The sequence below is a fragment of the Nerophis lumbriciformis genome, linkage group LG11 (assembly GCF_033978685.3).
Source record: "Nerophis lumbriciformis linkage group LG11, RoL_Nlum_v2.1, whole genome shotgun sequence".
Taxonomy (NCBI): Eukaryota; Metazoa; Chordata; class Actinopteri; order Syngnathiformes; family Syngnathidae; genus Nerophis; species Nerophis lumbriciformis.
The window spans coordinates 4,171,442-4,183,913 of NC_084558.2; the positions used below are offsets into that span (position 1 = coordinate 4,171,442).

The 12,472-nt window shown below is 37.9% G+C and overlaps 1 protein-coding gene across 1 annotated transcript in view; it reads left to right on the plus strand.

The window, feature by feature from the left end:
- Positions 1-12,472, plus strand: part of ankfn1b (ankyrin repeat and fibronectin type III domain containing 1b) — a 247,154-nt gene that overhangs the window by 164,531 nt on the left and 70,151 nt on the right. Inside the window, exon 9 of the mRNA XM_061967684.2 lies at positions 1,021-1,128. Within this exon, the coding sequence (XP_061823668.2) occupies positions 1,021-1,128 (108 nt within the window). The remainder of the gene's footprint in view (positions 1-1,020; positions 1,129-12,472) is intronic.

Genomic DNA, 12,472 nt, shown 5'->3' on the forward strand with positions numbered 1-12,472 from the left:
TTAGGTACGACCGGAACCAGTTGAGGGCGGCGCCCTTAATGCCTACACAGTTCTCAAGACGAGTGATTAAGGAACAACACATCAGTGACTGAAGTGACAAGCTTGCAATCTTAAAAACCCTGTTTGTTGATATGAAGACAAGACAGCACATTCAATCTCTTTGTTAATTAGCGCTGACACAATCTAGCAAACTGCCGCTGCTAAGCTAAAATGGTAAAATACTGCTTGTAGTGAGCTTTTGCTGACGTCACTTGGCAGCAGTCACCGCCTTTTAAAGGCACACACTCACACACTCTGCTCTAATGAAACATTTCTCCAATATAAATGCCAGATATTTTAAGTTTTTTTTTTTTTGGTAAGGCATTAATTACTTACCCTAGTAATTAGTTACATTATTTAAAGAGTAATTACTTTCTTGGTAAAGTAAAAAGTAACTATAATTAATTACTTTTTAAAGTAATTTTCCAAACACTGCTTTCAAGTGTCTTCCAGCCTAAGAGTGTTCAACCTTGCGGTAAAAAATGTGTTGTTGGGAAACTATCAAAAACATGACTAGTTGTTTGGACTATCTCAACTGTGGCACACAGGTGCAAAATAACTCACTGTGGAATAAGGGACATAACACACCAGACAAGGCTTCAGAAGACGAAAGATACCCAGGCAAGATGGAGCTAATCTCATGGTCGCTCGATGCTATTGACAAAGTGTTTTCCAGCATATGTTACTCTTGTTCTGAAATTGTCATGTATCCATCAAGTCTGCTGTTGAAACTTGGACTATATAACCAACAAATATAACCAGCATATAAATTGATTGTAGATTAGGGCCGGGACATGCATATCCCTTTTCTGTGGGTGCCGTTGCATGCCTGTCAAATTACAAAGAGTGATGAAGTGTTGCTATATATGTCTGTCTGCCGGAATAAATAAATTAATCCATTCATTCATTCAAGTGTACCTTGTTTTTCTACAGTTACTATTATATATTCAGCACATCCTGAAATCTTCTTTCCGTCATCAGGTTGGAGGGACACGGACGGCCGAGCTCCCCGCCAGAGAGGCCAGAAGGAGGTCCTTGACCAGCTGCTTACCCAAATAAAAGATGCCCATCAGAGCTGCGTCTGCCACGGTATATATAATAAACCCCTTTGGGTTGATTTATTGGCTGCTAAAAGACTCAGCAGTCACATGAGACCCGCAATGATTTACGCGGTTAGTTGAGACCGCAAGGCCTTTAAACCAATCAACTATGGATGAGCATGTGATTTTTAATCCGCCTCTAGATTTTTTATTATGGCATTAGATTTAACAAGTGGAGTAGGAGCGTAAAACATGAGAGCTGCAAATATTTTTGACCTGGGACCTGGGGGGCGGCTCCTAGCGCTGATGTCGCAGTTGGAGCGGACGTCTTCTGTCGTATAAGTGAGGCCAGCCAGGCTAACGTCATCGTCCAACTTAATCAAAACCGGAAATGTCTTCATTTTGATTTGTTATGCTCAGTAGTGTCCGGACTTTTTCCAACGACGGTCACATACAGAAAATTTAAGTTAGGCGGATTGATGTTAATCACTGTCTATGAAAGACGCCAAAACCGATGTGATGTCCAACCAATCCATCAAATCCTTGTAATTTGCTCGTTGACGCACTCTCAAACTGAACTTACATTTTTCTGACTTTTTTTTTAAACTCTCAATCTGTAAATTGTGAAAATGTTTCGTTTGGGTAGTAACAAGAGTGAAAGTAACATCGATCCAGGTCCCATTTTCCATCTGGTGGCATATAAATTGAAAATACACATTTCATTGTCTAAGACTAAGCACATTTCAGTGATTAAAAAATAAAAAATAAAAATACAAAATGAAACTAATTATACAATACAATAAATGAATAAACTTACTTTTGGGGCTTAGGGTAACAGGACTGAGTAACAACCCAGAGACGCAAAAAATTTAAATTTTTAGGAGTAACAAAAATCTAAACGGGAATATATCAATATCCTAACAGTTGGCATCCCAGTGAGAGCAGACATTGTACAGTAAGTGATGTGTTATTACATTTGCTGGCTCCCGTGAAGTCTGCAGTGAGTAATATTTAGTGATGTTGTCGAGGAAAAAGCTAAAGTCTTGTTGCGTTTGTGAATTCAATGTGTCGTCGTATGCTTAAAGGGGAACGTTATCACAATTTCAGAATGGTTAAAACCATTAAAAATCAGTTCCCAGTGACTTATTATATTTTTCGAAGTTTTTTTTCAAAATGTTACCCATCACGCAATATCCCTAAAAAAAGCTTCAAAGTGCCTGATTTTAACCATCGTTATAAACACCCGTCCATTTTCCTGTGACGTCACATAGTGAAGCCAACACAAACAAACATGGCGGAAAGAACAGCAAGCTATAGCGACATTAGCTCGGATTCAGACTCGGATTTCAGCGGTTTAAGCGATTCAACAGATTACGAATGTATTGAAACGGATGGTTGTAGTGTGGAGGCAGGTAGCGAAAACGAAATTGAAGAAGAAACTGAAGCTATTGAGCCATGTCGGTTTGAACCGTATGCAAGCGAAACCGACGTAAACGACACGACAGCCAGCGACACGGGAGAAAGCGAGGACGAATTCGGCGATCGCCTTCTAACCAACGATTGGTATGTGTTTGTTTGGCATTAAAGGAAACTAACAACTATGAACTAGGTTTACAGCATATGAAATACATTTGGCAACAACATGCACTTTGAGAGTGCAGACAGCCCAATTTTCATCAATTAATATATTCTGTAGACATACCCTCATCCGCGCTCTTTTCCTGAAAGCTGATCTGTCCAGTTTTGGAGTTGATGTGAGCCAAGACATCCAGGGGGTTTAGCTCGCTCGTCTGCGGGAACAAACTGCCGCCATTGCTTGCCGTGCTACCGAGGTCCTTTGTCCCTGAATTGCTCACACACTCCGGCAGATTCAATGGGGGTCTGGAGGCAGATTTCTTTGACTTTATCGTTGGAAATGCATCTGCTTTGAGTGTCGAAGGATATCAACACATTCTTGCCATCTCTGTCGTAGCATAGCTTTCGTCGGTAAAGTGTGCGGAACAAACGTCCAATTTCTTGCCACTTTCGCATCTTTGGGCCACTGGTGCAACTTGAATCCGTCCCTGTTCGTGTTGTTACACCCTCCGACAACACACCGACGAGGAATGATGTCTCCAAGGTACGGAACACAGTCGAAAAAAACGGAAAATAACAGAGCTGATTTGACTCGGTGTTTCAGAAAATGGCGGATTGCTTCCCGATGTGACGTCACCTTTTGACGTCATCGCTCCGAGAGCGAATATTAGAAAGGCGTTTAATTCGCCCAAATTCACCCATTTAGAGTTCGGAAATCGGTTAAAAAAATATTTGGTCTTTTTTCTGTAACATCAAGGTATATATTGACGCTTACATAGGTCTGGTGATAATGTTCCCCTTTAAAATGATCAAAATATGTAAATATATTACTTTACACATCCTTGATGGAGGTGTTTGGTGCTTTATTGGCGAAATAGAGCGACTCCCATCATCTCCATCGTAAGCAGACTACTATTTCGAATGCATAAATAAAGAAAAACAAAAAAGGATTGTGAATGATTGGCAAAAAAATAAAAAGGCCAGTTGCCCTTATTTAAAACAAATAATTTACAGTTGATTTTATCGTGCATTCATACATTTTATTTCCTGGGCACACAAATGGCGCCAGTTGACAACTGGCGGCGTGCTCGGACGCAACGACCACTCTCTCCCCCGTGCTTGGATATTTGCTCCAGAATACAGGGTTAGAGGATTTTTCCTTATGGCTTGCATGTCTGGAAAAATTGACAATAAATAATATTTGTAGTCAGTATGCGAGCTATAAGTCTGGCGTTGTAGTAACGGCGCATGTTGCAGCTCAACATGGAAGTTGACGCAAAGTTACAGTACAATGAGCGACTGATGGCGTGGCCTGGCAGGTGCAACACTTCTCGCTGTTTAATCTCATCTCGATGGACATTTGACAATCAAAAGAAGGGGCCGGGGGGGGGTCGAAGCTTCTTTCCACGACTCGGCCCTTCCCCTTCCCTCGTGGTGACAAAGTGCAGACGGGCTTCTCCAAACACCGGCGGCTGTAAACGGCTCCCATAAGTGTCAGAAGCTGTCCACACTGACTCCGAATTCAGCACTGACGGCCTTGTCCCCGCTCGCAAACACACTCGCCCACTTACTATTGTCCGCGGCGGAGCGCGCCCCACTCAACGGCCCGGGACACTCCAGTATAATAGTCGGTATTGAGTTAGCTCGCCGTTTTTCATACGGCGGCTGATTGAGCTTGAAAGTTCAGGCACGGTAGCCAAGGTGCCGTGTCCCGGGGTCATGTTTGTTATTCCTGTTAGAGACCAGGATGGAGTCGGGAGGGCATAAATTACACTGACTTACTGCAGCCTCACACACATACACACACACACACACGCACACACACACACACATTCTTGTATTTGTTACCTTCTTGAGACCTCTGAAAAATGCCTACCTCTTTAGGACCACCCTTTCTAGATATATAAAGATTTGTATTTACAACATTAATAATATATACAAACTATGTCAATGAGTTGGAATTTCACAGGAAAAAAGATCACAATTTCATAAGAAAAACTTGGAATTTTGGCAGTATTATAATAAGAGTCGTAATTTTACTCAACGCAAGTCAAAATGTTACAAGAAAAACTGAACATTTGTGCAATATTATGATAAAAGTTGGAATTTTACTCAATGACAGTCGCAATTTTACAAGAAAAGCTTAAAATGTTGGCAATTTTAGGAAAAGAGTCATAATTTTACTCGACAAAAGTCACAATTTTATAAGAAAACTGTGAAATGTTGGCAATATTATGACAATAATTGGAACTTCACTTTGCAGAATTATGACAAAAGTCATCATTTTGCTCAAGAAATGTCACTGTTTTACAAGAACAACAAAAAAAAAATTGGCAATATTGTGATAAAAGATTTCACAACCAGGGCTGCGAATGAAATCTCTATTTTTCGTTTTTTTGTAATGTGCTTAAGGCCGATGACAAACGAGTCACGGACCACAGATGGCCCCCGTGCCGCACTTTGGGCAACCCAGCTGTAGAATGTAACTGTTAATGGCCACTATAGTCTTAGTACCGTAGTGTATTTGTTCATCCTATGGTCACATATGGGACATGGGTTGTCTCAGTCAGCACCGAAAGTTGTAAAATCAGCTGTTCACCTAGCGGGCTTTTTCGGGGATGAATAGGGAAGTCCTCCTTTAGCTTGTTTTATCATATATTGCTGCCTTTGCACCTGTCAATGTTTACTTTTGTATGTACATTAAATCAACCAAAAATCCTGACTTTGGAGCAATGTTCACGGATTCTAGTATTTGGCTCTCTATTAGATGCAATGTTTTTCCGTATTGGGACCATGATTTGGGTTCTAACTTGTTCACCGGTCCTCATATGGAAGGTGCTTTTCCTTGTTGACGTCTCATGAAGGGTTGCAATACAAGAACACACACGAACACACACACATTCTTGTATTTGTGACCTTCTTGAGACCTCTGAAAAATGCCTACCTCTTTAGGACCACCCTTTCTAGATATATAAAGATTTGTATTTACAACATTAATAATATATACAAACTATGTCAATGAGTTGGAATTTTACAGGAAAAAAGGTCACAATTTCATAACAAAAACTTAGAATTTTGGCAGTGTCATAATAAAAGTCATCATTTTACTGAACGCAAGTCAAAATATTACAAGAAAAACTGAACATTTGTGCAATATTATGATAAAAGTTGGAATATTACTCAATGACAGTCGCAATTTTACAAGAAAAGCTTAAAATGTTGGCAATTTTATGAAAAGAGTCGTAATTTTACTCGACAAAAGTCACAATTTTATAAGAAAACTGTGAAATGTTGGCAATATTATGACAATAATTGGAACTTCACTTTGCAGAATTATGACAAAAGTCATCATTTTGCTCAAGAAATGTCACTGTTTTACAAGAACAACAAAAAAAAATTGGCAATATTGTGATAAAAGATTTCACAACCAGGGCTGCGAATGAAATCTCTATTTTTCGTTTTTTGTAATGTGCTTAAGGCCGATGACAAACGAGTCACGGACCACAGATGGCCCCCGTGCCACATTTTGGGCAACCCAGCTGTAGAATGTAACTGTTAATGGCCACTATAGTCTTAGTACCGTAGTGTATTTGTTCATCCTATGGTCACATATGGGACACGGGTTGTCTCAGTCAGCACCGAAAGTTGTAAAATCAGCTGTTCACCTAGCGGGCTTTTTCGGGGATGAATAGGGAAGTCCTCCTTTAGCTTGTTTTATCATATATTGCTGCCTTTGCACCTGTCAATGTTTACTTTTGTATGTACATTAAATCAACCAAAAATCCTGACTTTGGAGCAATGTTCACGGATTCTAGTATTTGGCTCTCTATTAGATGCAATGTTTTTCCGTATTGGGACCATGATTTGGGTTCTAACTTGTTCACCTGTCCTCATATGGAAGGTACTTTTCCTTGTTGACGTCTCATGAAGGGTAGCAATACAAGAACACACACGAACACACACACATTCTTGTATTTGTTACCTTCCTGAGACCTCTGAAAAATACCTACCTCTTTAGGACCACCCTTTCTAGATATATAAAGATTTGTATTTACAACATTAATAATATATACAAACTATGTCAATGAGTTGGAATTTCACAGGAAAAAAGATCACAATTTCATAAGAAAATCTTAGAATTTTGGCAGTATTATAATAAGAGTCGTAATTTTACTCAACGCAAGTCAAAATGTTACAAGAAAAACTGAACATTTGTGCAATATTATGATAAAAGTTGGAATATTACTCAATGACAGTCGCAATTTTACAAGAAAAGCTTAAAATGTTGGCAATTTTATGAAAAGAGTCGTAATTTTACTCGACAAAAGTCACAATTTTATAAGAAAACTGTGAAATGTTGGCAATATTATGACAATAATTGGAACTTCACTTTGCAGAATTATGACAAAAGTCATCATTTTGCTCAAGAAATGTCACTGTTTTACAAGAACAACAAAAAAAAAATTGGCAATATTGTGATAAAAGATTTCACAACCAGGGCTGCGAATGAAATCTCTATTTTTCGTTTTTTTGTAATGTGCTTAAGGCCGATGACAAACGAGTCACGGACCACAGATGGCCCCCGTGCCGCACTTTGGGCAACCCAGCTGTAGAATGTAACTGTTAATGGCCACTATAGTCATAGTACCGTAGTGTATTTGTTCATCCTATGGTCACATATGGGACACGGGTTGTCTCAGTCAGCACCGAAAGTTGTAAAATCAGCTGTTCACCTAGCGGGCTTTTTCGGGGATGAATAGGGAAGTCCTCCTTTAGCTTGTTTTATCATATATTGCTGCCTTTGCACCTGTCAATGTTTACTTTTGTATGTACATTAAATCAACCAAAAATCCTGACTTTGGAGCAATGTTCACGGATTCTAGTATTTGGCTCTCTATTAGATGCAATGTTTTTCCGTATTGGGACCATGATTTGGGTTCTAACTTGTTCACCTGTCCTCATATGGAAGGTACTTTTCCTTGTTGACGTCTCATGAAGGGTAGCAATACAAGAACACACACGAACACACACACATTCTTGTATTTGTGACCTTCTTGAGACCTCTGAAAAATGCCTACCTCTTTAGGACCACCCTTTCTAGATATATAAAGATTTGTATTTACAACATTAATAATATATACAAACTATGTCAATGAGTTGGAATTTCACAGGAAAAAAGATCACAATTTCATAAGAAAAACTTGGAATTTTGGCAGTATTATAATAAGAGTCGTAATTTTACTCAACGCAAGTCAAAATGTTACAAGAAAAACTGAACATTTGTGCAATATTATGATAAAAGTTGGAATATTACTCAATGACAGTCGCAATTTTACAAGAAAAGCTTAAAATGTTGGCAATTTTATGAAAAGAGTCGTAATTTTACTCGACAAAAGTCACAATTTTATAAGAAAACTGTGAAATGTTGGCAATATTATGACAATAATTGGAACTTCACTTTGCAGAATTATGACAAAAGTCATCATTTTGCTCAAGAAATGTCACTGTTTTACAAGAACAACAAAAAAAAAATTGGCAATATTGTGATAAAAGATTTCACAACCAGGGCTGCGAATGAAATCTCTATTTTTCGTTTTTTGTAATGTGCTTAAGGCCGATGACAAACGAGTCACGGACCACAGATGGCCCCCGTGCCGCACTTTGGGCAACCCAGCTGTAGAATGTAACTGTTAATGGCCACTATAGTCTTAGTACCGTAGTGTATTTGTTCATCCTATGGTCACATATGGGACACGGGTTGTCTCAGTCAGCACCGAAAGTTGTAAAATCAGCTGTTCACCTAGCGGGCTTTTTCGGGGATGAATAGGGAAGTCCTCCTTTAGCTTGTTTTATCATATATTGCTGCCTTTGCACCTGTCAATGTTTACTTTTGTATGTACATTAAATCAACCAAAAATCCTGACTTTGGAGCAATGTTCACGGATTCTAGTATTTGGCTCTCTATTAGATGCAATGTTTTTCCGTATTGGGACCATGATTTGGGTTCTAACTTGTTCACCGGTCCTCATATGGAAGGTACTTTTCCTTGTTGACGTCTCATGAAGGGTAGCAATACAAGAACACACACGAACACACACAAACACACACACATTCTTGTATTTGTGACCTTCTTGAGACCTCTGAAAAATGCCTACCTCTTTAGGACCACCCTTTCTAGATATATAAAGATTTGTATTTACAACATTAATAATATATACAAACTATGTCAATGAGTTGGAATTTCACAGGAAAAAAGATCACAATTTCATAAGAAAAACTTGGAATTTTGGCAGTATTATAATAAGAGTCGTAATTTTACTCAACGCAAGTCAAAATGTTACAAGAAAAACTGAACATTTGTGCAATATTATGATAAAAGTTGGAATTTTACTCAATGACAGTCGCAATTTTACAAGAAAAGCTTAAAATGTTGGCAATTTTAGGAAAAGAGTCATAATTTTACTCGACAAAAGTCACAATTTTATAAGAAAACTGTGAAATGTTGGCAATATTATGACAATAATTGGAACTTCACTTTGCAGAATTATGACAAAAGTCATCATTTTGCTCAAGAAATGTCACTGTTTTACAAGAACAACAAAAAAAAAATTGGCAATATTGTGATAAAAGATTTCACAACCAGGGCTGCGAATGAAATCTCTATTTTTCGTTTTTTTGTAATGTGCTTAAGGCCGATGACAAACGAGTCACGGACCACAGATGGCCCCCGTGCCGCACTTTGGGCAACCCAGCTGTAGAATGTAACTGTTAATGGCCACTATAGTCTTAGTACCGTAGTGTATTTGTTCATCCTATGGTCACATATGGGACATGGGTTGTCTCAGTCAGCACCGAAAGTTGTAAAATCAGCTGTTCACCTAGCGGGCTTTTTCGGGGATGAATAGGGAAGTCCTCCTTTAGCTTGTTTTATCATATATTGCTGCCTTTGCACCTGTCAATGTTTACTTTTGTATGTACATTAAATCAACCAAAAATCCTGACTTTGGAGCAATGTTCACGGATTCTAGTATTTGGCTCTCTATTAGATGCAATGTTTTTCCGTATTGGGACCATGATTTGGGTTCTAACTTGTTCACCGGTCCTCATATGGAAGGTGCTTTTCCTTGTTGACGTCTCATGAAGGGTTGCAATACAAGAACACACACGAACACACACACATTCTTGTATTTGTGACCTTCTTGAGACCTCTGAAAAATGCCTACCTCTTTAGGACCACCCTTTCTAGATATATAAAGATTTGTATTTACAACATTAATAATATATACAAACTATGTCAATGAGTTGGAATTTTACAGGAAAAAAGGTCACAATTTCATAACAAAAACTTAGAATTTTGGCAGTGTCATAATAAAAGTCATCATTTTACTGAACGCAAGTCAAAATATTACAAGAAAAACTGAACATTTGTGCAATATTATGATAAAAGTTGGAATATTACTCAATGACAGTCGCAATTTTACAAGAAAAGCTTAAAATGTTGGCAATTTTATGAAAAGAGTCGTAATTTTACTCGACAAAAGTCACAATTTTATAAGAAAACTGTGAAATGTTGGCAATATTATGACAATAATTGGAACTTCACTTTGCAGAATTATGACAAAAGTCATCATTTTGCTCAAGAAATGTCACTGTTTTACAAGAACAACAAAAAAAAATTGGCAATATTGTGATAAAAGATTTCACAACCAGGGCTGCGAATGAAATCTCTATTTTTCGTTTTTTGTAATGTGCTTAAGGCCGATGACAAACGAGTCACGGACCACAGATGGCCCCCGTGCCACATTTTGGGCAACCCAGCTGTAGAATGTAACTGTTAATGGCCACTATAGTCTTAGTACCGTAGTGTATTTGTTCATCCTATGGTCACATATGGGACACGGGTTGTCTCAGTCAGCACCGAAAGTTGTAAAATCAGCTGTTCACCTAGCGGGCTTTTTCGGGGATGAATAGGGAAGTCCTCCTTTAGCTTGTTTTATCATATATTGCTGCCTTTGCACCTGTCAATGTTTACTTTTGTATGTACATTAAATCAACCAAAAATCCTGACTTTGGAGCAATGTTCACGGATTCTAGTATTTGGCTCTCTATTAGATGCAATGTTTTTCCGTATTGGGACCATGATTTGGGTTCTAACTTGTTCACCTGTCCTCATATGGAAGGTACTTTTCCTTGTTGACGTCTCATGAAGGGTAGCAATACAAGAACACACACGAACACACACACATTCTTGTATTTGTTACCTTCCTGAGACCTCTGAAAAATACCTACCTCTTTAGGACCACCCTTTCTAGATATATAAAGATTTGTATTTACAACATTAATAATATATACAAACTATGTCAATGAGTTGGAATTTCACAGGAAAAAAGATCACAATTTCATAAGAAAATCTTAGAATTTTGGCAGTATTATAATAAGAGTCGTAATTTTACTCAACGCAAGTCAAAATGTTACAAGAAAAACTGAACATTTGTGCAATATTATGATAAAAGTTGGAATATTACTCAATGACAGTCGCAATTTTACAAGAAAAGCTTAAAATGTTGGCAATTTTATGAAAAGAGTCGTAATTTTACTCGACAAAAGTCACAATTTTATAAGAAAACTGTGAAATGTTGGCAATATTATGACAATAATTGGAACTTCACTTTGCAGAATTATGACAAAAGTCATCATTTTGCTCAAGAAATGTCACTGTTTTACAAGAACAACAAAAAAAAAATTGGCAATATTGTGATAAAAGATTTCACAACCAGGGCTGCGAATGAAATCTCTATTTTTCGTTTTTTTGTAATGTGCTTAAGGCCGATGACAAACGAGTCACGGACCACAGATGGCCCCCGTGCCGCACTTTGGGCAACCCAGCTGTAGAATGTAACTGTTAATGGCCACTATAGTCTTAGTACCGTAGTGTATTTGTTCATCCTATGGTCACATATGGGACACGGGTTGTCTCAGTCAGCACCGAAAGTTGTAAAATCAGCTGTTCACCTAGCGGGCTTTTTCGGGGATGAATAGGGAAGTCCTCCTTTAGCTTGTTTTATCATATATTGCTGCCTTTGCACCTGTCAATGTTTACTTTTGTATGTACATTAAATCAACCAAAAATCCTGACTTTGGAGCAATGTTCACGGATTCTAGTATTTGGCTCTCTATTAGATGCAATGTTTTTCCGTATTGGGACCATGATTTGGGTTCTAACTTGTTCACCTGTCCTCATATGGAAGGTACTTTTCCTTGTTGACGTCTCATGAAGGGTAGCAATACAAGAACACACACGAACACACACACATTCTTGTATTTGTGACCTTCTTGAGACCTCTGAAAAATGCCTACCTCTTTAGGACCACCCTTTCTAGATATATAAAGATTTGTATTTACAACATTAATAATATATACAAACTATGTCAATGAGTTGGAATTTCACAGGAAAAAAGATCACAATTTCATAAGAAAAACTTGGAATTTTGGCAGTATTATAATAAGAGTCGTAATTTTACTCAACGCAAGTCAAAATGTTACAAGAAAAACTGAACATTTGTGCAATATTATGATAAAAGTTGGAATATTACTCAATGACAGTCGCAATTTTACAAGAAAAGCTTAAAATGTTGGCAATTTTATGAAAAGAGTCGTAATTTTACTCGACAAAAGTCACAATTTTATAAGAAAACTGTGAAATGTTGGCAATATTATGACAATAATTGGAACTTCACTTTGCAGAATTATGACAAAAGTCATCATTTTGCTCAAGAAATGTCACTGTTTTACAAGAACAACAAAAAAAAAATTGGCAA